Below are 27,230 nucleotides of genomic sequence, written 5' to 3' on the forward strand. Positions count from 1 at the left end.
AGAAAAATGAAAGTATGATGAACAGCAGGGAGGAAGAAAGCCTAGTATCAGACCTTTTTTGCCTTTTAAATCTACAGTTTCAGGGCAGGTTGGAAATCCTTTCTGTCTTAGTGTTTCAGGGTCTAATTGTTCATCTCGCATTGAAATACATCACGAATGAGTTTCAGAAAGCAATGTGCTGTGGTGTCTGCTCCTACCATATTCTTATTCTCTGACAGGAAAATCAGAGAGGAGCTGATGATAAACTAGTGCATCATGTCTTGCACATTTCCATTTGAGAACAGTTTCCAGAAAATGACCTCCCTATAATACAATAATCACTGCAAAGGAGATGACTTCTTTTTTTTTACGAGATGGATTAAGTCATGATGGATACAAGCTGGAACATAGGAGGTTCCACAAAAACATTTAGAAAAACTTTTCACTGTGAGAGTGACAGAGCACTGGCACAGGCTGCCCAGGGAGGTTGTGGAGTCTCCTTCTCTGGAGACATTCAAAACCCACTTGGACGCGTTCCTGTGGGACCTACTGTAGGTGATCCTGCTCTGGCAGGGGGGCTGGACCAGATGATCTTTTGAGGTCCCTTCCAACCCTTAACATTCTGTGATTCTGTGATATTAGATCTACAACATATTCTTCTACTTTTTGGGGTCCTTTTACTGTTGACTGGACTGCTTTTAAATTGTTTGCCATGAAAGAGGTTGTAGCTTCCACAGGATAGAAGCGAGCACTCCCCAGCCTCCAAATCTCCACCATAGCTTGTGGAAATGACTTACCTGACCTACATAAACACAGCTTTTCCTGAAGAGGCTTCCGAACTGCTCTATGCCACCCACAAGGCACAGCAAGGACCAAAAATTTACTTTAGAAAGTCAATTATTTTTTAAAAAATGTATCTGCCTTTCAGAACAGCATATAACCTAGGATATATGCCAACGTCACGGGTTCGATTCCTGTTCGGTCTGATATGTTGCCTGATCTAGTCAAGAGGTGGCATCCCTGGGGGCAGGGAGGCTGGATTAAAAATGATATCTAAGGTCCCTTCCAGCCTAGGCCATTCTATGATGTATGATATGACATCGTCCCTCATGCATTAAAGTGTATCAAGACATCTCCACCCCAGAGGGCAGTGCCAGATACCAAAGATTAACACTAATGATGACTCACAGAGGCTTCTCTCATGACCACCCTACTGATGTGTTGTTTTAACAAGTTACACTTTCTTCCTTCACCTGAAGAGTCTAGAGGAAGCCTGGCCCCAGTGGGGCTGGCAGACAGACCCCTGACCCTTTGCCAACGTTCAGATGTGTTTTGTCTGTGCAGCTGCTCTGCACCCCTAGGGATCAGCTGGCTGGAGGGGGACAGACAGGAGACCTATTAGCACCCCCACAGCTGAGGCCAGTCTGCTTGATTACAAATTCATTGAAACTAATTAATTTTTAATTTGACACTAACCTCAGCTATTATAAATCAAGCCAACCAGGCTAGGGAAACAATCACTGAAACATGAAACTGTCTATTGAAGAGGCGCCTGATCACAGGTTCAACTTCAGCAATCTGTCACATGAGAAACGAGAAGGAAGCAAATTACTTTTCACTGAAATTATTAGAAAATATTGCCTTGATTAATGATGCCATTTCAGAAAGGGCACAAAAGGAAGAAACATCAGATCAGTTCTGAGCCATGTAAACCTGAGTGTGGTATTCCAGCCTGTTGAACAGTTTAATTATCTGGAAAATCCTTTTTTTTTTTTTTAGATTATTTCTTTTTCAAATGAGTAAGACTACTTTTACACAAAAAATAATGAAAAATAGTATGAAATATTAACAACTCTGTATCTATGAAAGTTATATCTCAGGTCTTCACAGATGTTTCTTTCACTGCCCTCAGACTTCTCTGCCATAGCTCCAATGAAAAGGAAGTAATCTTACTTTGAAATATTGACAGGTTTCATAAAGAATCACTTGATAGCATTCTTCCTGCCTTCTGGTGCTTTGTTTACATTAAGTAGTTATTTATCAAACACATCTCTATAACAGGAACATGTTTCAGTTCCATCAGGACTAAATCTCATGCACAATACACCACCACTTCTCATCAACAAAATTAGGGGTCAAGGGCAGAGGTCATTGCTTGCTTTCCAGTTTCTGAAGTCCAGACCTGTTGTGTTGGAAATATAAATTCAAACCTTGGTTAGACCCCACTGGAGTATAGAAGAATAATTACTTTCATAAATTCAGAGCATAAACCCGAGTTGATCCAAATATCACCCTTTTAATATTCATATATTGGGCATTGCTTAGTATAGACATATGGCACTGAATATGATGCACTCAGTGTACATGTAAAATTTCAGGTAATCTTAGAAAAACAAACAAAATGAGACTGAACCTAGAGACCTCCTTCCTCTACTCAAGATGCATTTTGCATTCACATCTGCTTATTCTGAATGCCAGTTTGCTGCAGACAAGCTTGCTTCACTTCTTAAGGATAAAATTTCATAGCCAAAATCCTTACAACCTTAAGAACTACTACAAGAAATACTCTACCAAGTAAGACAAGGCATCCACAGAGACTTACTGGAGACGATGTTTCTAACTGTCTAAGACTGACAAGAGTACAGAAACAAGAGAAATGCTTTCATGCTTCCTTAGAATATTTTCCTAGACTCCAGTTATTTGTGGGGAAAGGACTCCCTGAGCCAGAAAAAGGTGTCTTTGTATTTAATAACCTTTAATAGAATTTTTTCTTCTGCTATTTTTATACAGTCACTTTTTGAATTCATGTATGTTTTCAACACCCATAGTGTCTCATGGCATGCAGTCCCATAACTTCAAGCACAATAAGACAGTGACAAAACAGGTTAAAGTAAGGAAATAACTACAGATGTCCTCTAGAAAGATGAGGATAAAGTCACTACCTCACACCCTAACATATTATGCAGCATTTAGACTAGCAATTAGTGTAGAATCATAGAATCATAGAATGGCCTAGGCTGGAAGGGACCTTAGAGATCATCTAGTCCAACCTCCCTGTCATGGGCAGGGACACCACCTCTCGACTAGACCAGGCAACACATGGGGACCGAGCAGGAATCAAACCCACGACCTCGGTGTTGGTCCTTGTTGCCAGCACCGCACTCAAAGCACTGAGCTAACCGGACCCCTAGGAAGCTAGATGGATGCAAAATGTTTATTGTGAATTTTTTTTTTTCCTTCTCATGTCACCCAAAAAAGTAAGAGTATTCTTTCCTGAGAATCTAAATTGACTGAACTTGAAAATATCAAATCAAGAATACTTCTAAAACTTAAGTTCACTCTATGCCTATCCAGCACTTTAGCACTTACACTTGGAAAAAATCTGACTTTATTTATATATGTATAAATTTAAAAATCAATGTTACCTTTACTAATGGCACCAATTATAACAAGTTAAAACCATAACACTTTTAAATAGGGAAGTTATCCCTGATTGAATTTTGCTCCCCTTCATCATTGGACAAAGATGGTTTCAGATGGAAGATTCAATATTTGAAGCAGGAAATGTACTCCCTTTCCAAAATCAGAATTACTTCAAAGCTACTCAGACATGTAAGATTATAGCTGACTGGAAAATCCTTCACCAAACAATTTTCTGCTCAAAAATACTGTTACATCAAGATTGAAATTCCTTCTCAAAACTGACAAGATGTGTGCATGTGCATACATACCTGAGTGACTGTGAGAAAGCAAACGAACAAGCTATGCTTAAGCATACAAATCAAAGAATGTCATCCTAAAAAATAGGGTTATTGGAGGCTTACCAGCTGGTATTCAAAAAATACTCATTTTTTGAGCGTGTTCAAATCACGGATTCTGATATTCTAACCTGCTTCGTATTCCACACATAGAGTAGCCCTGGGTTGTCAGGGGAAAAAAAATTGAGCTGTTATGACAGTATACACTTGAGGCATGATCCTTCTGTATGGATAGGAGAGAGCTGAAACACTGCTCATGGCTGCATACGATATTTCAATAAAATTATTGTGCTCTGCCACCACTAGAACCAGCCCAGCGCAAATGCGTGCAAGTGCATTTCATAACCATGGCAATTATGCCTGTGTAAGCTCTGTGCATGTAAATAGAGGCACAAACCTTCAAGACAGGTAGAAACTGCTAAAAAGTTCTGCTCTGGAACATGAATTTAGGCACTCAAAGAATCCACACTGCTGCCAACAAGTTCCTGGGAGGTGCAAGATTACAAAATATCAGTGAGCTGGAATCCATTTAAGCAGCCCACAACTGAACACTTACATTTAGCTATTCAGCAGTTCCTTAGCAAATGCACTATGACAAGAAGTAATGGGGAAAAAAATACCAAACCCCTAAGAAGCAACCTTTTTAAATATAATCTTTGTAAGTACATTGTGTTGCATGGCCTAACTTCTATGTTCAACTATTTTATTTTATCTTATTTTATTTTAATTATTTTATTTTATTACTTAATTTCATTTTATTAATTTTATTTGTTTTATTTCATTGTATATCATTCCCTCTTGAATGACTGCTTTTCCTTTGCACAAAATACCTGAAGATAAAGGTAGAAAGGTTAAAGACAAAAGCTATATTGTGAAAGGAAAACACAGCGATAATTTAATCTCTTTCATCACTTAGGTGAGGGAGGAGGACAGATGAAAATAATTATTCTTATATTTTGTACTACTGAAGGAGTCTAAGGTACCTTCGCGACCAGAATGCGTTTCTGGTAAAGCCTGGGTGTTTTGGGTGGTTGCTACTGTCGTTTTTAAAAACAATTGTCCACAGTAACTTTTTTTTCATCTCCGTATGTTAAAAGCGTAGTGGCCTAGAGAACATGGAACCTGAAAAGACTTTTAAGAAATAAGACCTTTGATTTGAAACTTAACTTTCAAAGTCCCATCGATCTGGCTGTAAAAATACAAAAGTGAGACCCTTCACTAAACTTTTATCTTATTTTGTAGAATACAAATTAGGAATAGCACCCATTACATTAATATATAATTTACTGAGTAAGTAACAGCAACACCTGTTTTGTAAGACACTGGGGAGATGAACTATGAAGGTTAAATGTATTAACTGACCTTAAGGAAAGCCATTTTAAGAATAGCAAAAGTCAGCTCACTTCTGTTGTAAGGAGCTTTCTTATACGATCTCATCCACAGTGACACTACATTTAATCTCTTTCTTTCCAGGGGGAAAAAAAATAAAAAAAAAATTAAAAAAATCTCACTTCTGATTTGTTTTATGCTAGATGTGTTTTCCTCCCCTGAGAAGGTTTAAACACACATTATGAGCTTGGTCTAGTAATCATTCAAAGCAAAATTCTGACTCAAGCCAACAAGAGCTCTGTCTGCATAAGGACCACAGGCTTGGCCTCTTGCGAATACTTTCACTTAATACTGAAAGGCTTCATTGTTTACTGTATTACCAGAACATGCATATGCGCTTATAAATGGGAGGCATTTATCATTCTCAAATAGTGATGAGGTGGCCACGGTTCACAAAGCAAGCAGAGAGATGAGACTCAAAAAATCCGGGTTCTGTTTCTCACTGGGTGACAGATTTATGTGACCAAGAAACTGCATCTTTTCCTATTTTAATACTCTAATTGTAAACTGTAGATGATATTTTATTATGCTGCAGAGTGCTTTTAGATTAATGAATTAAATTCCCTGATTGATCATTAAACAGAGAAACTGCTTTGCAAATATAACCATCAGTACAATGAAATATGAATGAGGCACGATTCAATGAGATGCAGGGGAAGCAGGAAATCTCTCATTTAGTAGAGCTAAACTAAACTATTTCCATAACATCAAGCTCCAGTTCAGTCCACCTCCACTAAAGAAAGCATCTTCTACAACCATCAAATTTTGTAGCCTTTATACCAAAGGCCAAATTTTGCCAAACAAAGAAAATAAATAAAGAAAATAAGAGTAAGTATATAGGCAACCTAGCCCTTACAAGGGTGTAGCCTCTCACAACCATTTTGAGGCTCAGTATGCCCACCCCTCTTTAAGCTTACAGATGTTTTTGCTTTAGCAGCACCTGCACGGTGTGACTGCTACCTGCCCCTTCTTATGGGCCACACTGGTATCGTCACAGTCCTTGGTTCTCTCCCCAGAACAGAGCTCCAGTGTACCTGTGACTGAGGCAGGACAGTGAATCAACAAAGAGTTCCTGAAACAGGGAAGCGACATCTCCAGCGTGCACCTCTGAACCTCAAAGCAAGTAACCTGCAATCAGGTCTGAAAAACAGCTGAGACTGTTTCTATACCAGAAAGGATCTGCGCTCTGAACACGGACAGAAGTTGCACTACAGTAATCTCTTTAACAAGAAGAGCACATGTTGGAGGAGGTCAGAGAGTAGTAATCAGCACTATTCTTGGAGAGTCATCTTCCCTTAGGAAAGCCCCTGGGGCTACATTTACCAGAAAAACTGGAAGTAATAATCTTCCTCAGTGAAGAGGATGAGCTGCACCAAGCCAGGTCCTGGTCCTGAGCATCAGCTGAATCCAGGTGGTAGGAAAAGACCGTATGAACAGTCAAGAAAAACGATGCAGTATGGGCGAAATATACAACCACTGGACACTGAAGAGAGAAAGGGAGGTGGGGAAAGGAAAGTGGGTATAAACACAAGAATGCAGGAAACAAAGAAAAAGTAGATTATGAGAGCGAGTCACGGCAGAGAATCCAGAAGATCCACCCTGAGGTGAAGATGGGAATTCAGGTGTGGAGCAGGAGCAGCACCTGGCGCAGCCTCCAGCTGCACATTGACCTGCAACGGTTGTAGACATAGAAGGTATCAGAAAAAGCTTTCATTCTTTCCCCCTTCCAAAAAGGGATGAAATCCTGTATAAAACTTGCCTGCACCACAACACTGGGATAGGGAAAGCAGTCACCTTCATCCATACGATCAGCAGTCCTAGGGATGCGATAGTCCAGGCTCACCTTGGCACAAGTGCCCTCAGCTCCCCCCAGCTTCATGCCCGCTGCCGTCTCAGAAGTGCCACAGCACTGGAGGGGACAGAACTGCAGGATGAGCACCTTGGATCAATAAATCTACCAGCAACTGGTATCTGAGGGGAATCACCCATATTTCAGAATTTAAAAAAAAAAAAAGAGGGAGCAAGAGACTACAACTTAGAAAGCTCTCATAACAAACATGTAACATTTGCAAATAAAGCCAAAAAGATAGGAACTCTAAAGCATTAACAAAAGCCACCCATTTGGACTGTAATAATTTACTGCATTATCTGAATAATTATAATTCATTATAGAGTACTGCTTAAAAATAAGCTTTCCTCAGGGTAAACCAGAATAAAACAGCTGTTAAAAAAAGTAACAAAATCACAGTTCCAATTAAGAGCAGGAAACAAATATTTTTTTGGCTACAGACTCTAGTACTGCTGGAGGGTTTAAATAACACTAATACTTAATTTCTGCATCGAGTTTTGATTCTTTCCACCACACATGCCCTTCAGTTAAGTCCTTAAAACAGAGTTTAAAAACAGACCTCCCACACTTAAAACCATTAATTACTATTTAGGTCATCAATTCAGATAAAATCACATGAACTCAACTTCTTTTTGCATTTTAGACAAAATGCGTAATGCTTACTGGTTGCTTTTTAACATACCTTAAACTAGGTGAAATTCCTCTATTGCAAGTTTTGTTACTTGGCGTTACCGATGGGGCATTATACACATGGCAGTAGCAGCCTGATAGTCAAACACGTCCCGTGGTCACTCTACGTGACGTTCTCGCCAAGCACCAGCCCCAGCGTGGGGTCATCGAGCCCGATCCAGCAGCTTCTGTTCAGGTTAAGATGGAGCGTCCCACGCTGGGACAAGTAGCCTCTTCAGGCTTCACCCCCACGGTTTCCATATGTTTTCAAATAAATCTCCCTGTCCTGTATTTTATAAATTGCTCTCTCAAGGCATGCAAAGCCAGTAAAGGCCAGACTTTCAGTTCTTCTTTTTGCAAGATGTAGCTATATATTTATACATATCTGTGCAAAGATATATGTGTAGGTATGACAGAGAGAAAATACGTATTGAGACAAGAAGAGGGGAGGGAAAGGGCAGTTTTTTCTTTTAAGGCACTGAAAGGACTTACTTGGACCAGAAGATCAGACCCAAAGCCCTCAGGCATGCTGAAGTTCAGTCTTGTCAATGTAGTAAATAATGCATATTTCTAAATTATAGGGAAGGAGCATGACAGTTGTAAACTATTTCAATACACTGCTAATTGAGGCATTTTCCATGCCCATAGCTACAATGAAACTGTAATTGTGATCAGGAGGACTCCATAAAATACAAAATCAAAAGCAATAAAAATAAAGCCCTCGAGTTATCATAATTCTTCTGTAACAAGACAGGTGTGGGCAACTGGTGATATTTTTTGGAACTGGTATCAAATATTTTATTTTTTTAAAAGCCTTGATATACAAACATTCCATTAAGCTTCTTACAATTACTCAGTATACATAAAACTGGCAGAATTGGACTCTGAGTAACGAGAGCTGTAAAAACACTAGTGTGTACACAGCTATCTACATTCTAACCTGAGTTTCAGCTGTACCAAATCACATCCACAAATAAGCAATTATTGCAAATATTTGTGCTAGTGAACCTCAGCTGCTTTTTTTCTAAGACACTGTTTTTAGATTAAATACTTGCTAAACAATCCCTGTAACCACATATTTGTTTATTAAACTGATCATTTGAAAGCTGAACTCCATTTATTAGTAAAATCACAGAGCCAATCGCTCTGGTTTTCTGACCAGATAACATGCACTTAAATTAGCATCACACAAATGTTATATACATCATTGAAATGTTTATAAGTTCACATTGATGTTAGTTATAGAGGCTAGCCAACTGGAATCTGAGGGAATACCATTTGACTAATATTATTAGCACACCAACTGTCTTGTATTTTAAATTACAGCATAATACAAAGTGGTTTTGAATGACTGAGAGAGCTAAAGATCTTCACCGGGTAAATTCGCTGAACGATTGACTCATTCATAATTTTTAGATTTCATAATTAGATTTGTAAGATACTTCATAAATATAAAAAAAGAAAATTATTCACTGATTTATTGTATCGCTTTCCCTAACTGCAGAGTGATGTATTGCTGTTTCAGCATTTTATCAAAAAGCCACATGTTCTCATCCATCCAGGAATTTCTTACTGTTCAGAATGCTTGGCTTGTTCCCATCAAATTTACAGGAACTTTACAACTGATTTCAGAGACCCCTATACTCAGTTAGAGACTTCATATGTAAAATGCAGAGACAAAAGAAAAAATACACTCTGCCAGGCAGCCATTCCCCTGTGTCCCACCTTCTGAGAAGGTGAAAGCAAGCTTTGCTGATGAGGAAAGCATTCTGTCCTCATTTGGGCCACTGCCGTTTTCAGCCGACGGACTCCAGCGTGCCATCATCTGTCTCTGTCATAGGTTCCACCGACTCCTACTGAGAGCCAGCAATGAGCATCAATCCTCAGCCAAGCAGCCTGCCAGCTATTTGAGATGGGAAAGCTGCCTTTTCCTACCCATCCACTCTCTCTCTTACCAAAACAGGAACACAAGAGACAAGAATAAAAAAGTAGCCTGTGCAAAGGTCTGCAGGTCCATCACAGCATGAGAAGGTGAAGTAAAAAGTTATGTCAACAACAACAAAGAAAAAATGAATGCTTTGATGTAATGAATGGCTGCTGATGCAGAAGGTGAAGCATGCTGTGTGCACCGTAACCCCTCCTGCCTTCTCCGCACGTGTCCCTGCTCCTGGGGGAAAAGGAGCCCCAGAGCTCCATTGGTCATTTTTACTAGTTTGTCTTCAGTTGAACTGCTCTGGAACGAACAAGCCTTTATTTACTTGCAAATGTTTTATAAGAAGTTATGAAAGCCTTGTGAGCATGCTCTTGATGGCTCTCTAATGGGATTAAAAAATATTTTATATCTCTTATCAATAGTTGTCTTCTGAAACATTTTTTTTCCCATACAATCATCACAGCTCTTCATTTTTTCAACTTGACATAAAGGAATATCCTAATGGGACTGGGCAAGGATGATTCTGCTTACACCCAAGAGTCTCCAGTAAATAGCAGTCCAATTTGCCTCAATCCAAACTTCTCCACCATTACTACGGTCAGGGAAGAATAACACAAATTCTTTTTCTTCAATGTGAAACCTCCTTAGATTACTGTAGGATATGACTGTTTTCCAAAAAAGAGCGTTTCTAAACTGGTTGCAGAGACAATATGCAACACTGTATTTATTCTTTGATCTGATTTTAAATCAACCTCTGGATATAACTGGTTTTTCATATCATGGAAATAGTCCAGAGAAAGTTAACAAAACACATCATCAAGTACCACAAAACAAGTTGCAATGCTCTGAATCAGATTTACAGTCCGCAATAAAAGACCAAAAGCCACAACTGTATCAGAACACATAATCTCTAAGATATCAAAAGCATTTCCAAAGTTCTAGCTCACAGCAATAGCAAAGAACTTTTTTCAGTCACCCAGATGAATGTAGAAAATGAGATGTATCCCACAGCACAACGAAAGCATAAACTCAAGTTCACTGGAGTTTGGGAATCTAATAGACTTGATCAAACCAGTTCAGGGAGAAATCCCCTTCCTGTCCTCAAACCCCAAATCTAGCAAAAAGATTAATGTAGAAAGCAGGAGCACAACAGGGTATCCAAGGTGCCTAAGTGAGCTTGGAGGTGCATCAGTATCCTAGAGATACATCTGACTGCTAGCTTTGGTAAATCTAATGCTTCAGAGGAAAATTAAAGATGCAAGAACTCAGAAGTAAAATTAACTATGTTACAGTGGAAGAAAGTGGAAATTTCAAAGCATGATAATAATATAGACTACAAATAGACAATAATTTATGAAAAATCATCAAATCAGTATGCTTTTTACTTTGCTATCTTTTTGAAAGAATTATAACCTAGGGCTTTTTCTTTACTAAACTACTTACAGCACCACATACGTACTTATGAATGCAGTGTAATATAGTGCATATATTTCATGGCATTCATGAACAGTATATTCTAGTATTTCCTGCCATACAAAAAGAAGAAAACACCTGTAGATGGAATGATTGTTTCAACCTGGTAGATGTGCAATCTGTGGATGCACATCTGGGGATCGGATTCTAACATGCAAGTATGAGGTAACAGCTTGACTGCTATGATTGCAAGACAGACAAGGAAACTTCCCAACAGATGGATAATTGATAGGCTATAAAATAACATCTAATTATAAGAGAATTTGGGATAGATGGCATGCCTGTGTTTTAAAGCAGTATTTTAAACACACCGGCCCTGGAAAGTAATTATTGCACAGAAAAAACAGCTTACCCAATTCCAAAGAAGCTCTTAATCCATGTTTAAATAAGCTCCATACTAAACAGACTTGTGCCTGAACAGCTGCTTTTACCACAAGATTTGGGGGGGCTTTGTGTGTTTTTCAATTAAAAGACTAATATTTAACTTTTGGGGAGGAACAGCAGAGTCTACTTGTTCAGGAAGTAGATTAAGAATTGAAGGGTTAGGTTGTTATCACACTGCAGATGTGAATCAGAAGTAAAACTAGAAATCCGACTGAGCGAGAACTAATTACAATCGTGTTTCAGATTTGCTGTGGATTAAAACGGATCAGCAGCACGGCTGCAGTGCGGGGGCAAACAAGAATTAACTCCTCCTCAGCCTGAAAACCTCTGGTACCCTCTTCCTCCGGACCTCTCAGGGATCCATTGCCTGATACCCCGCTCCGGGCAGTGCTGTGAGCAAGTGGCCAGAGAGGGCAGAGACCGGGAGGATTCAGGACTTCTCCTGCCACAGCCCCGCTCCACACACACGCCTCCTCCTCGGCCGCCACAGCTGCTTGCCTACAGACACGGCACAAAGCAGCTGTTCCTAAAGGATGAGGATGATAAACTGCACCTCTGTACCTCCTGTCCTTGTACGAAAGCACTCTGCAGTACGGGGCTAAGTCTACAGGACAGGAGGTTCTAAATCATTGCACCAGGACAAAAAAAACCCCAACAGTCCACCAAGTTCAGGATGCAACCCTTTGGCTTTGAAGTTGTTTCTGTAATTCCTGAGACACTGTTAGGTGCACACGTTGAAAGTTCAACGATGTAAAGAAATGTCATGGAAATATTCTTAAAATACTGGCCAGAAGGCAATCAGAGGGGCCATTTACACACTGCCTTCCTCTGAGGGGAATGCTCTTGGGAAAATAACAAATCATATCTAGACTGCAACTTCATTTAGACAATGATCACTGAAACACAAGAGATGTGTCCCCATTTACTGTAGTTTAGCCAGCCTTAAATCTCTCAGTGTAGCATGCTCATTATTACAATTTTGTTATTGTTACCTGGAGACCAAGTGCATGCAAGATCTACCATAGATCCTTATACAGACTTTAAACAGTCACCACATATTTTCCTCACTGAAAGTCAAGTATCTTTTTAGCAGTTAGGCACAGAGCAAACTTGCAAACAGATACTCATCATCCTTTAAAAACAGCATTAAATCATACTCCTGTCTGAAATCACATCAAGATCCTTCCCTTTCTCACAGGAGCGTCTTTTTTTTTTTTTTAAAATAAAAAAAGAATACTACCTCCAGCATTTAGTGAAACAATTACATAAGTGTACTTTACTTACCATGGTAATTTTTTCCCTCTGTTTGCTGTTCCTTCCTGTTCTCTTTCCCATTCTGACCCTTTTAAAAAAAGTCTTTAGCTTTTTTCCACCATCTGCTGTGGTTATTGTGAGTAGAGAAAATATATAGAAGCTGATTCCCCTTTTACTGTTAATGTCATAGCCAGTTCATCCCTTTACATCATCATTGCTTATTAGATGTCATGCACAAGTAGTAACTATATGCCTCTCTAATTACATCTCCTGCATTAACAAATACATATTTGTATGGCCTTGAGGTGAAAGCTCTGGACACCTCATTGTCAGTCAGAGACATTACACACTGTATAAAAATGGCAGCTTAATGAATCATCTATTAATTTATGAAACAGAAGTTTTATTAGTCATGCTTAACTAAGATTACATCATATGTCCTGCTTCCTACCAAACTCCTCTTTATATATATATATATAACTGAAATTTTGTTTTAGGATGTACACCAGCTATACAGCTGGAACAGTGATCTCATGTTCATGGTTAATACACCTTGACTTCACTTCAAGTCACAAGCCCTCAGCCCTGTTTTAGCTTTCCACATTATTCTTCTGGGAGAAAAACCTAGAAATTCTAGAACAGATTTGAAGAACACCTTGTTAAAATAACTGCCTATACCTACCATCTCAGTATTAGGATCGTATTACCAAAATAAGAAAAAAAATCCTATAAGACCCTCAGCGTATTCAAGTTATTTTGTAATCTAAAGAAGCACATTACAGAAGCTAAAGAAACTAAAGACCGGAACTACATACTATTGAACAATTTCCTTATATTGCTTAGTATACTAATAGTGTAGTATGAAAGCAAAGCAACAATTCTTACTTACTGTATCCTAGAGCCTCCCATTATTAACGTGACATAAAGTGCTACAGAATACATTTATAAACAAAACAATTCTATATGTGCACACTTAAATCTTAGAATTATCTCTATAGAGATAAAGGGACTGTGCAGGTTAGGTCAAATCTTGTATGAGTGAACTCTGTATAAGGTTGCAAAACATCAAAGAACATGTTTAATATCTGACTTTATTATGTTTGCCAAACTGCCTTTTCTTACTTCAGCTGGGTAACAGATGACCATTTCAAGATATTTTACTGCTTTTTAATAATTAGCTTGGAGATTTTCTCTTTTTCCCCTAAGAAAATGAAAGATTTTTTTTTCTAAAACAACATTTTTGTGCCACATTCTCAGTACATAGCAGGGAGAACAAAAAAAGGCGCATTCTTAGAAGTAAGTATACTGCTGGTAGAAGGCTTTTAGTCAGTTGTTGGTATTTGTCACAGTCAAGAAAATCAAAACTAAAAATCAAAAATCACAACCAAAGCAAAGAGAAGAGAGTTAATCTATTCTTCACTTCAAACTAACTTCTGTGGAAAATGGTTTCTCCAAATTGGAGGACAAATGAATTCTTCCTAGGATTCTGAACTCCTGACGACCACCTTACTCCTACACATAAACTGACCACTACCGCTTAGGCTGAATACGGTAGATGACTACTTTTGTTAGGTTTCATGCTACTCACATGTTCAATTTACTAGAATTTAAGCATGTGTATCAAAGCAGCATGATTTAAGTGAATTCTTAAATACACTGCTAAAAGCTTACGAACTCAAGATATTGGACATCTCCTCTAACAATGCATGGCATTTTGGCTGAAAATTTTGAAGTGATCTTTCTATGAAACTTGGATATATTTTTACAGCACAAAGAGTGGCCTGGACAAAGTTATGAACAAACTGTGTATTTTTAAAGCCCATAACCCTTTTCTGTCACTTAATCAGTATTATGAATTAAAAAAAAATGTTATTTAAAAATAACTAAAAATGAAGTATCATGGGATAAGGTACGGTTCAAGAAAAGCATACAGAATGGAAATACCAATGGCAAATAAAAATGCATTATTTCATCATGTTGTTGAAGAGAACTGTCCTGTATCACTTCTGCAGTTATTCAGGCTTGGCACAGTGTCAACTCTTACCATATGGCTTCTTCTTCCCTTGTTGAAAGTGAATCTTTCTGTCAAAGAGCAGCTGTTCTAAATTATCACATCAAATTTTAACCTTACAGTAGACAACCACTGAACCCACAGATTCATGACAGTGAAATAGTTCGCCTCCTTGACCTATGAAGGATTTGTCATTGTTTAGGGCTATTTCTGCCTTAGCACAATAGATACACCAATTGTCAGGGTCTCCAAGGCAGGCAGGTACTTAAAGCAGAGGGCACAAACAAATTCTAGGCAATGAAACTCTCATATTGTCTCCCTAAAAAGACTGTGTGAAGTCCAATGTATTACATTTTTGTTGTGCTATCAAGAACAAAACTGTAATTTCAAACACAACGAAAATGAGACGTTACAAATGCAACCCTTGCTATTCAGATTGTAATCCAAAGAAACAGTCAATTCTGATACTTCTCCTGCTGTCTAAGTGTTTCAGTGAAGTCTGATATCAATTACTGGTTATTTAGATGTCTGCCAACAGCATGTTTTGACAACATCTTGTGCTTCACGCTGAGGAGCGGCAGACATATAGAAGATTCTTGTCGTCTTGTACTCATCTTTCAAGATGGTTCTTACTTTAAGAGCGTTTTTGCTGAACGTTATCAAAACTTACAGCTCTCACTACAATTGCTCTCTATTAAAGTCTAGTACCAGCTGTCAGTTGTAATGCAAACCCCTGTTAGCCTTTATAAGTTCCACTCTGGAACTAATAAGGAATTGTCAAAGAGCTCTATACGCAGACACAAGCAGCAGAGAAACCGATGGAAAAAGCGCGTGTTCAGTGAATTCACACTGACAATACAATCTTTGTGGAACCTGAGCTAAGCTGATGTTGAAAGTCACCAAAGACAGTACAAGGAAAACACGGTCAGGATGATACTATTAATTTCATTTTTAATCTTTTAGAAAGCCTCCAAAGAAGCGTAGCCATTAAAATGAAAAGGTTAAGGAAATGCCAACAAGATCCCTTAGGATTCTCTGTGATAGACATCCGTAAGATATTTGCAGTAAAATCATGCACAAAAATTCTACAGTAGTGTTCTTCAACATGTAAGTGTCAGAGAACTAAGGCAAAAATGTCTATGTTAAAAAGAGGAAGAAAATGTCTCACACACCCTTATTAAACTGCAGGGAGTCTGCGTCTATACCCAGGACATTCCACTACTTCAGGGAGGGTGGGATTGTTGGGGGCTTTGTGTTGGGGTTTGGGGGTAGGGATGTATCTTTTTCTTGCTTGAAAAGCAGGTGAGGGGGACAAGGAAGAAATTGCCACAATATGTACAATGTGGCATAGCAAGCACCCCCTCTAAGCTGGTAAGAGATATGGATTGAACAAACATACAGTGCCACTGTATTATGTTGCATTTTGTGAGTCATTAGTATTTTTGCAAATATCTGATTTTCTGACTGAACCTCTCCATTTCTTGACCAGTTTCAAAACAAAAAAAAGCAATTCTGCGTTACGTAATCATGTCATATCTTCACACTGCAGCACTGAACAACTTGAGGAGATGTATTAGCAAGCTTTTTTTTAAAGAACACTATCAGTAGGTTCCTAATTACTAAATAGTAAAAATTAATAGAAGCATTTATAGTCATGTTTTTGTTCAAATATTCCTACCACAATCTGCAAGAAATTTAGTAAAGATTCTTCACAAGTAACTACAGAGCACTTAAACATTTTTCTAACTTGGGAATTTGTATAGTGTTGTATCAAAAAAAGCTCTTCTCTAGTAATTTCAGATCATTTCATTTTTATTTTTGCTTCTTTAGGATGTGTGACAAATGTGTTTACAAACCATAAGATTGTGTGCAAGAAACTTTGACTTAAAAACTTGTATTTTAAATCTGCTGCTTACAATATACAAATTGGATAATATTTTCCAAATTTGTAACAGTCAGACAATGTTAGATAAAAAGTTGTCTGTGATCTTTCTGAAGTAGTCAGTGCAACATAATTCTTCCGCTATGAAAAATCATCTGGATATCTCTGACATAACTTTCATATGAGTTAAATAAATTCTAAGCAGGAAGGTAAATCCTTCACTGTGTGCTCTCTTTATGTACTTACGGAATATAAAATGGATAAGAACAATGAATATTTTAAAAATAAAGTGATTCATAATTTATAGCTGCTGTCATTTTAGTTTACTAGCTTGAAAGATTAAGAGACTGTTAAAAAGCATCTCTCTTGCTTTGTAAAATCAAAACATTACTTCAAACCAAAAGAGTAATATACTCCTCAAACCTCTCCTCTAAAAAAATGTGAATCCCTAACTTTTTCATATTTCATGTAAAAGGAAACTCTCTTAACAGTTCCATTATTATGATCTTCATATGATGATTTCCTACATTTTATTAAATGCAATTGTTCCTGTACAGAGCCTAAGTGTTAAAACCACACACTTTTGTAGTGTAAACAACACGTCTGACCCACTCGGCTATTTCCAAGGGAAAACGTTCTCATTTTTGCAGTTGCAGCAAGCACGTGTGGCTTCTGTCTTTTTGCTCTTGCACAAAGTTGAGAAGCTCCTCACAGTACCTTTTTCTCTTTATATGTAAAGTTATTTTATCTACTGATACAAGCAAGCAAAAATTATATTTACTTACACAGAGACAAATTATTATTTAAAGCATAGGGAAAAAAAGAAATCTAGAGAAATGTTTTTCATCCTTAGTATTAACACTGTTCTACATATTTTCATCTCAAGTACACCATCCATTCTACTGAAAGAATTAAGCAATGTAAGTGATGGTGCAGATTTAGTAGCTACAGATGGCATTTCTTCCATATCTCCACAAACTCAGAGAGAGAAATGTGATTTAGGATATGCTCACTATAGAACTTGAAGCACTGAATAATTTAGTGTTAGGGGAAATTTTGTGAAGTCATTTTTGCAATAACCAGGCACCGTGAGTGAACTTCACCTCTCCCTCCTTTACCCCTTACTCCCTTTTCTCTCATTCAATTCACCTGATTAATAGCTAAAAAATATATAGATAAGGAAGGACCGTTGGATTACATTCTCTTTTTTCTTCTGCTTTTGTTGTAGAAAATGTGTCAGTCACTTGTGGTTCAAACTTACAACTTTATTACATAGCACCACACAGAAAATTTACAATTCAGACTTACTCAATTCCAGCAACAAAAATTTAGAACTCTACCTTAAAACAACAGTATGCAGAAAATGTAATTCTGTGCTTTTTGAGTCATTCTGTTTAGGCCCACTAATTTAATTTTCCATTTGATAACTGGAGCCACAGAACTTGTTTTGGTCTAAAGGGTCACCTGTTCGGAGCATTCAAAAGAACATTCAAGCTCACTCACACTCCCACACAGATGAACGATTGCTCACTGCATGTTTGCTGATTAAGTATATTGTAATGAAAAATAGCATTCTCCATGTCTAGCTAGTCTTTCTGAAGCGCAGGAAATAAACCAACAACAGAACAGACACATTCAGGATGGAAAAGATTTATTAGTCCAAGCCTGCCGACACATGACTTCCTTTATCACCTGGTTACTGCATTCTTTAAAAAAAACAGCTCCTGAAAAGAGCTTCCATGATTTCTCTGAGGAGTTTTCCAGGTCATTACAGAACTGAAGACATTTTTTCTAACATTTATCCTACATTTTCCCATTTATTTTAATACTATTACCCCAACTAACCAATTTTTACATCGTGAGATCTATTTCCTCTCTGTAGCGTTCAAAACAAAATTGAGCCTAGCTTTTCCACGTACAAATCACTCACTGGGCAGGTGATGTGAATGCTCCTTTTCTTTTATTAACCTTTGGGCTGTTTTAAATACTGGGACACTGATGTACTTGTTACTTATGCAGTGCACGCAAGCCTCACTGCCCTTTTCATAAAAATCACACTGTTTACTTTCAATATGTACAAAGACAGCCAAAAAGGATGAGTCGAGATATGGAGCAATTAGCTGGTCCTCCAAATAAGAAGGCACTAGTAGAGAGGGACAGTTGAGAAAACAGGTATTAGGTACAAGATACTAGACATGAAAGAGACATTGAAAAGTATTAATATGGACGCTGAAAAGGGAGCAGTTATTATTTTCTCACTATACAAGAACATGGAAAACCTTACCCAACCGACTTAAAACAGACGGCTCGAAGACAGCAAGAAGGTAAGTCTTCCACACTAGACAAGATATAGCATTCACTGCCATAAAAAATTACAGAGATTAAAAATTTGAATCAAAAAATAGACAAATTAACTAAGTGGCAGGTCATTGATTCATTCATACACAGTCTTTCTTACAAGATGTATCCTAAGCCTTAGAAAGTCAACAGCAGATTGGCAGAAGCTGAAAGGTATGTCCACTAAAGCAGTGCTTTATACAGTTCCTTACACTTTTCCTTCGCAATCTGCCATTAGTCCCCATCAAAGAAAGAACACTAAGGCAGAAAAACCTCTGATCTGATCGCCTATGGCTGGTTGAGTGTGACCAAATTAAAAAGATGAGCTATCTGTGCTGACTGGGGAATAGGATGGAGACTATCAGAAAGCACTAGGTTTACCGTGCAGTTCCAGACGGTCAGGTCTTTTCCCTAATTAAAACAAAATAAATCACACTAATTCTGAGAGAGAAGATGCTGTAAAGATGCAGTTTGGCCAAAATGGATGAATAGATAATTTAGAAAAGATATTGTGAAGAAGTCCTAGTCAGTCATTGAATACTACAATAAAATTAAATAGACAGGATAGGTATGATATAAGTGCTAATAGAGCTGTAGTAACCATCTACAGTGGATGACATATAGTATATCTAGTTAAGTAACCTGTATTAGCCAAGTGGAAATAAAAGGAATGAAACTTTTTCCAACAAGCTCCTTGACACGTCTCACCTTACCTTATACAAACCTAATCCCTCTATAATACTGACCAGGTGCCAAAATCTTTGCTAGAGCAGGTGTTAAATCTTAGCCTGTTAATTGAAAGCATACCACAAAAATCAGAATTCCTCAAGGTGAGATACACAGTTTTCTTTTGAGAAATCATTTCTCCACACACACAGAGTACAAGAATGGTCACAGGAAAATTGGTCCCAATTCTTCATCGAACTGACCAGGTAGGTGTTGTACAGCTGTACATGTAAAATGCTCATCAATTGTTTGGACCCAGAACAGAACAATAATCTTTCCAACAAGAACCAATATGCTGAGTAAAGTAAATAGTCCAATCTTAGCTCTTCAGAGCTTAGATATAAATATCATGTAAAACCATGTGCATTTTTACATGTACACCAATAACAAAAATGGCTTGAGCCTATTTCTGGCTATGAAGAGAAAGGTAGGAGTCATGGAAAATGGTACAATTTGTATTATTTGGAGGCATGACTTTGCCTTAATATTTTTCCAAGGACAAGAAAAGCTTTTCTGAATGAAACTGAAATAGGCTGATCAAACATCATTAGGGTCCTTATTTTAACTGTGATAATCTCCTGCTGATGCAAAATGACATTGTTTCTGAAAACAGCATTAAAGAAATAAAATCAGAAACAGTCTGAATGTAGGATCAAGTAGTGACAGACACTAAGCTGTTGAATGTTTTCAAGTACTGGAAGGATAGTAATTTCTACTACTGTTTACCCTTTCAAACTTCAGCTGAAACTTTTTTTTCCTAAATTAAAGAGAAGGAAAAGTGCAGGAGGAGCCTTGAGTCCGAGGTCAAAACTAAACTCTCTTTCCGAACTTTACAATTCCTGTTGAGTTACAATGCTGACAAATGGGAAGTTTTGAACTACTGACTGCTTTTAGAGTGCCACTTCAATCACACCACACTGAAAATATTTGATAAATATGACTTTCAATGAAAGTTGGTAGAACATTATATGTTAAATCAGAATAAACCAGAAGGACCTGTCGCTATTGTTAATGGTTTCATCATATGTCACTTCCTTGATCAACAGTTGGTGAGGAAGTCAAAAAAAAAAATATTCCTATGGTCTAGTTTTACACCTTCCAAATCATGTATGATATGCTCACACATGGATGTGAACTTGCTTCTAATCTCTGCAGAACTCAGTTGGAGCTGCCTTGTCATCCCCAACCATTTCAGAATCTGTTTTTAATAAAACAATTTACTTACTTTATTCGTTCAACTTTTGCTCTGTTGTAGCCTGATACTTTCTGCTCTATACCTCCGTAGTAAGCAAGACTATATGCAGTGGTTAAGAAAGTATCACTAACATTTTACCATTTTAAGTGTAGCTATAAAAGGCCCCATATAAAGCATTTCTGAATAATAAAATATCCTCTCCCAGATTCAGCTCTTAGCAGAAGAGTTTCACTTGTTTTTTTTTTTAATATTAGTATCTAACTGTAGAAAAGCATACTTAAAAGAATCAGCTCAACAATTCATTCATTTTGAGGGCAAAATCAACCAAAAATCTACTTAAAAACAAAACCAAACAAAACTCTTTCCTCCCACACCTCCCTGGCACTTTCTGAGAAAAAGTCACCTTAATTAGAGCAACACTTTTCACAACTACCTGGCTATAGTTTGGTGGGCTCCTAGTAGCTCCCCAGGACTTACTTGTTTGACATTAAGATTCCTGTAGGATCAATGAAAAGGAATAAGTGCTCTCTCAGCCAAGTTCAGAATACTTTAAATTTTTCTTCTTGTGGATACACGCATGTGCACATGTACACAAAGAAACACACATTCCACACTAAGTATCTCAGTTACTACTCCTTCCATCCATGGTATTTCTAGATAATACTGTTTTACCTATTTATTTAATGTGAGCCCCTTTTCATAGAATTCGTAGAATGGCCTAGGCTGGAAGGGACCTTAGAGATCATCTAGTCCAACCTCCCTGGTTTTGGGCAGGGATGCCACCTCTCGACTAGACCTGGCAACACATGGGGACCGAGCCAGCCTCCTTTAAGGCACTCTTTGAGCTGTTTAAAGATCCAATTAGCACAAAACTTTAAAATGTACTTTTATAGAGAGCAAAATGTATACTACCATCATTTTGGTTGATACTAAAAATAAGTAAATATAATATGCATTTCTTTGAAGTTTAAAAGATCATTTCTGGAAAACCTCAAAATCCCTGGTGTAGTCTTGTTCTTGGGAGCATTCACATAACCACAGTTTGCAGGAACCAAAAGTTTGGAGAAAATTATTTTGAGTCATTATTTCATAAGTATTCACAAAAATGCAATTTTTAAGTTCAATTTTTTTCCATATGTATCTGCATTTGGGAACTACACTTCCCTGAGCAATGCTACCTGTTTTTTTCCTGACCAATCCCAATTAATCAACACACCTCACTAGCAAAAGTTGTACATCAAGACACAAAGTTAAATAAGTCACATGAAAAAAAAATAAAATATTTTGACACAAACAATGAACCTGATAAAACTATAATCTACTGAAAGGAAGGTCAAGAGTGGTAAGAGAGGTTACATTTGCTACACGCTGCATTAACTAAAAAGCAACTGTTGACTCTTATCAAATACTTTTAGCAAATTACATTATTTACAAAGATTAAGAAATCCCCATTTTCATGGTGATTTTGTGAACTAATTTATTTCTCTCAAGAACGTGGAGAAAATCAACACGACCCAGTACAGGGAGTAAGGACAGAAAGCGAAGCCCCTGTTAGTAATAGAACTATGAACATGGAGGGCATTGTTACCTTGGCACGCAAAGCCTCTTTCTTCGTAGCCAGCATTACACAAGCACTTCCCTATGGGCACTAGCCATTCTCCTTCTGTACTGCAATACATCTTGGGTGGCTCTTCCTCCTTGGAGTGATTGACACAAGAACCCCGCACCTCCACCAGTGACTGGGAGTCCATGGGTACCGTATCTGGAAACATGGCGAGGTTCTTGACAGTGAAAGGGCACTTTTTGAAGTACACTCGCACCGAGACTAAGGCAACGCACGCACCTACATCTTGGAAAGCCAAGTAAAAGCCTTGCCGGCTGATAGGCCCCCCCTCGCGGACTTCTGTATTCAGCTTGAGGATTCGGTCCCCAAGATCCATTTGGGTGAAGCTCTCATCAGCCGCTATGGTGTCAATCTTTGTAAACTGATGCTCTCTGAACTTTACCAAATGGTCGTCATCTGACTCCATATAATACAGATTGAAGGTCTCTTTGCAAGTGCCGAGAACTAGAGGGATGCTATTACAGTCCCTCAGGGTAAACTTGAGCTCCACATAGATCTTCTGAGCTGAATTGCGTGGAATCCAGTTTGTTCGCAGCCAATTGTTTTGACTGTGATCCATAACATTGCACACTTGGTAAGTTCTGATTGGAGTATAATGCTCATCAACACCACTAATCTCTTCCCACTGGAGAAGAAAAAAAAGAAAAAAAAAGAAAAAGAAAAAAGGAAATATTTTAAGATTAATGATTATATCAATAAAAGCCACATTTAGAAACAAAAGCTGCGAAAAAGCACTTTGCTTGGACATCATTATAAAATAGACAAAGTCTGGTGGAACTTACTTTTTCCTATTAGAACACATAAACATCTTAAATCAACACAAAATTAACCAATAAGAAGTCAGTCTTTACAAAGCTATTTTAAGATGGCATGAAAGAGATACCACAGCTGTCTTGCATTATTAAAAACCTGTGATTTCTTAAACTATAGGCAGTGCTATCCTTTCAATCATGATCCCAACATGTCTTTACTACAACCATACTCACGTCCAACATTAGAGGTTCGCTACTACAACACCACATTTTCACTTTTTGAACCAAGTTGTATTTCAAAGATTAAACAAGAATTTAAAATCTTACAAACAAATCCGATGGCTCCAGCTGAAATTCCATATAGTCATAATAAAATGTTACAGTTTTAAATTTATTCATGGCATGACAATTGATTTTGCTTGGGTAATATGTTCTCTGGACAAACAGTCAAGCTTAGATCATTTCCAGAGTTATTAAAAATTACCAGTAATTTACCACAAGTATCTCGGTTTCTTAATTCTTCTGTGGACTATATAGGCTATGATGCTAAAATAGTTTTTGAAGAATACGTAGTCACCATTTTTATTGCAACAGCTGTCAGCTGAGAAACTTACTCAACCCGGACAAGGGAGGAATGGGTTTCCTATTTGTGAATTACCCATGTACCAGTCCTACGTGATTTCGGATGTCACACTTACAAGGAAGGAATATTTAGCAATCACAGGAAAAAATAAATCCTACATGGGTAATTAAAGTATTTACTGTTAGTCATTTACCTTACACAATTAGAGTGACTTCAGACACATCTTTCTTTGCTTTCTCCCTGTGTGGATGACTAAGATCAATTTCTTTGTTTTGTTTTATTAAGGTCATCATGCTTCAGCTTCTTATCCACACGAAAACTTCATCTGTGTATAATCCGAGTTTCAATATATAAAATGAAGAATCCTACCCACAAAGTGCTATCATTAAAACTCAATACAGTACCTTTTACAGAATCACAACACCACTAAAGGTGAAAAACACCCTCCAGATCTTCTCGGCTAACCCCCTGCTTATGCAGAGTCAAGACAGAGTAGATTGCCCAGGATCCCGTCCAGTCAGGCTTTTGAATACCTCCAGGGATGGAGACCTCACAGCCTCTCTGGGCTGCCTGTGCCAGGGGTGGATTGTGCTCAGACTTAAAAAGGTGGCTCCTTACGTTTTAATGGAATTTCTTGTATCTCCAGTTCTATCCATTGCCTCTTGGCCTTTCACTGGGCACCACAGAAGTCTGGCTCAGTATACTCTCTACCCTGCTCTCAAGCATTCTATACTTCACAGATACTTATACAAACAAAAAGAGCTAAACTCCTGTAGTGAAACACAGACTAACAGAACATACGGTAGCACAGCAGCTACAGAAATCCTTGCTCTGCTGGCATCCACTGACGCAGCCTTTGCAAAAAGCACAAATGCTGCCCCAAGCAATCAGATGTGGGGCAGCTGGGGAGCAGTAGAGCTTCAGAGCCGCTGCACCATAAAAAGACTGGAGATGCAAAACAGACAGAATTGTGTTGTGTGAGATCACTATCACTCTTGGGGGAGGGAGACAAAGAAGAACTTCTACCAGAAAAAAATAAAATCTTTCCTCAGAAATTAAGTCACACCAATGTTATATTTAAGATCTCAGTCTCACAATTATTCATCGTACATAAACATCTTTTGCTGCAGGGCCTTAGACCACCGCAGAACCAACACCAGGGAAGTACTGTTACCACTATAGCAATAAAGAAACTGAGGTACAGAAGTGTTGCCTTCACCATTTCCTGGTTTTACAATACATAGATCACACACACCCATAGAAAGAAAGAAAATGGAAAAAAAGAAGTGTCTACATCATAGTAACATCTGAGAGTTCTCAGTCTCAACTCACCGACTTAAAGCAGTTTTGATAGGACTAAGAGCTGGTCTGCATAACAAAATTGTCCACACACCACTGAAGATGTGATTTTAAATAAATTTATTAAACCAGTAGATAAAAGCACTATAAATACTCTTAGTTTAATTGAAATAATGTTTATTTTAGTTTGCTTTACAGATCCAACTACACACAAGTTTTATCTCTTCCTGACTAGTTGAACAGAGTTAAAAACACAGTCTCAGTGTGCATACAACAGCTGAAATGCCGCAGCAAGCCATAACATGCTACATTGCCAACGAGAGCTAACAGTACAGGGACTTTCTGAGTCAAAGTTACTACACTAGAGCTCATGGCCACTTGAGGGCTGGGCGCCACACGGCAGCCTATCATACAAGGACAAACCCTTGTCCGCATAAAAGGCAGCTGGGCCTTGGCTCCTAGTCTCTGCTAAGTTCCCAAAAGTGAGTGGAGGACCATCTTATGGCAGATGTCCTTACACAAGTACAGCCCTTGAGCCAACAATGTATTCCTGTTGCAAAAAGCCATGTAGGTGCCATAATTGCCTCCCATGAAGCAAGATGTACAAAGGTCTTACCTGGGCAAATAAAAGTTCAGTTACAACAACTGGATTAAACTAGGTAAGATTGTACCAAAACATAATTTTATGGACATTTAAAGCAGCTCACACTGATTCATAAGTGATCTACTTATTATCTCTTCCATATAGTTTCTAATCAGTTCAACTTTACATTTCCAGTGGGAGACAGAAACAAAACCAGTAACTTCCAGAATTGAAAACATCTCCACAGCAGATGTCATTTTTCTGAACAAGTCTCACTGCATTTTTTGTACAAGTTTTTTATCCGATGTGCTTATGTAGACAGTTGAATGTAGAAGTATGAATTGCATGATAAAGGTAACATCGCTACTATGCTTTTCATCTAGAAATTGCAATGTGCAATTATCACTTCACTAATTTGCAACAAAGATCAAATGGCTTGGAAACAATTGTAGCCCTGGTTAGTCCACTTACATAAACAATGAAATTTCAAACCTATAATTTAATGTTGAAGCATTGTTGAACGGAAGCATCAGTCTCGAACTCGGTACTAACTTGACCAAAAATACTCGGTGCTAACTTGACCAAAAGTATGGTGATGGCAGCTATCACTTTAGAAAGAACTAAGGTGAAATAAGTCACTGAAACTACAGGAGGAGTGTCCAAATCAGAACATGCACCAGATTCAATTAGATTTGTGACTTCAATAATTATTGTGATCAAACTTAACAAAAAAAGGCAGTAAATGTGCATTTCTCGTACATTGCAACTTTTCCCAGTAAGTTATCATATTGCCATTCCTAAGTGATCTCAATTCTAAACAGGTTATCAGACATGAAGACAATTTCCCTTCCAGGACTGAAGAGTTTTCTTCTATTAAGCGATGCTTCTCAAACACCTACATTTGTAGTTCTTTTAATTTTCATTTCTGTATTTTAATTCAATGTTCAACTTCCTCTGTAAAGTTACAATGGTTACAAAATTACTTTTGTAAAAAAAAAAATAAATAGGAGAAATTCTTATTCAAGGGGTAGAATTAAGGGAAGAAAAACACAAAACAAAATGCATATTGGTTAATAAAATATTTAATATTTTCTTATTTAATCACTGTTTTCAATTGCTCTTGTGTTGCTTTCAGGGTCTCAAATGAAGGCATACAGTTTTTCATTGTAAATCCTTATGTATTACATTCCTGGGACATCCTACAATACTGGTCTTTCAAGGCATCATTTATAAGGACTTCTCAGCCCAAACCTGCTCTGAACACACATAATCAGTAAGTTCATATTGTTTTATGGCTGCAAAATGCTAAACTCATGCCCACATCAGGCCAAGGGGTGAGGATACACACCCTCTTCAATGTAAAGTCACGTCGTTTTAGCATCTCTTGTTCTTTTGCCGATATTGCTCTTGCACGGCCACCTCCCCTTTATGTTGCACTTGAGCTCTGATGCTTTTAGAACAATGTATCATATAGTACATAAACAAGACTATGCCTCTCAGAGTATTTCTTTTTAGCATTAAAAACCACAGAATGGTTTGGATTGGAAGGG

At 37.9% G+C, this 27,230-nt stretch overlaps 1 protein-coding gene across 1 annotated transcript in view; it reads right to left on the reverse strand.

Moving 5' to 3' along the window:
• Window positions 1-23,088, reverse strand: part of EPHA3 (EPH receptor A3) — a gene marked incomplete at its 5' end in the record, with an annotated part of 136,707 nt that extends 113,619 nt beyond the window's left edge. Inside the window, one exon of the mRNA XM_009873398.1 lies at window positions 22,428-23,088. Within this exon, the coding sequence (XP_009871700.1) occupies window positions 22,428-23,088 (661 nt within the window). The remainder of the gene's footprint in view (window positions 1-22,427) is intronic.
• Window positions 23,089-27,230: the final 4,142 nt, after the last annotated feature.

Source organism: Apaloderma vittatum, unplaced genomic scaffold, assembly GCF_000703405.1.
Source record: "Apaloderma vittatum isolate BGI_N311 unplaced genomic scaffold, ASM70340v1 scaffold11837, whole genome shotgun sequence".
Lineage (NCBI taxonomy): Eukaryota > Metazoa > Chordata > Aves > Trogoniformes > Trogonidae > Apaloderma > Apaloderma vittatum.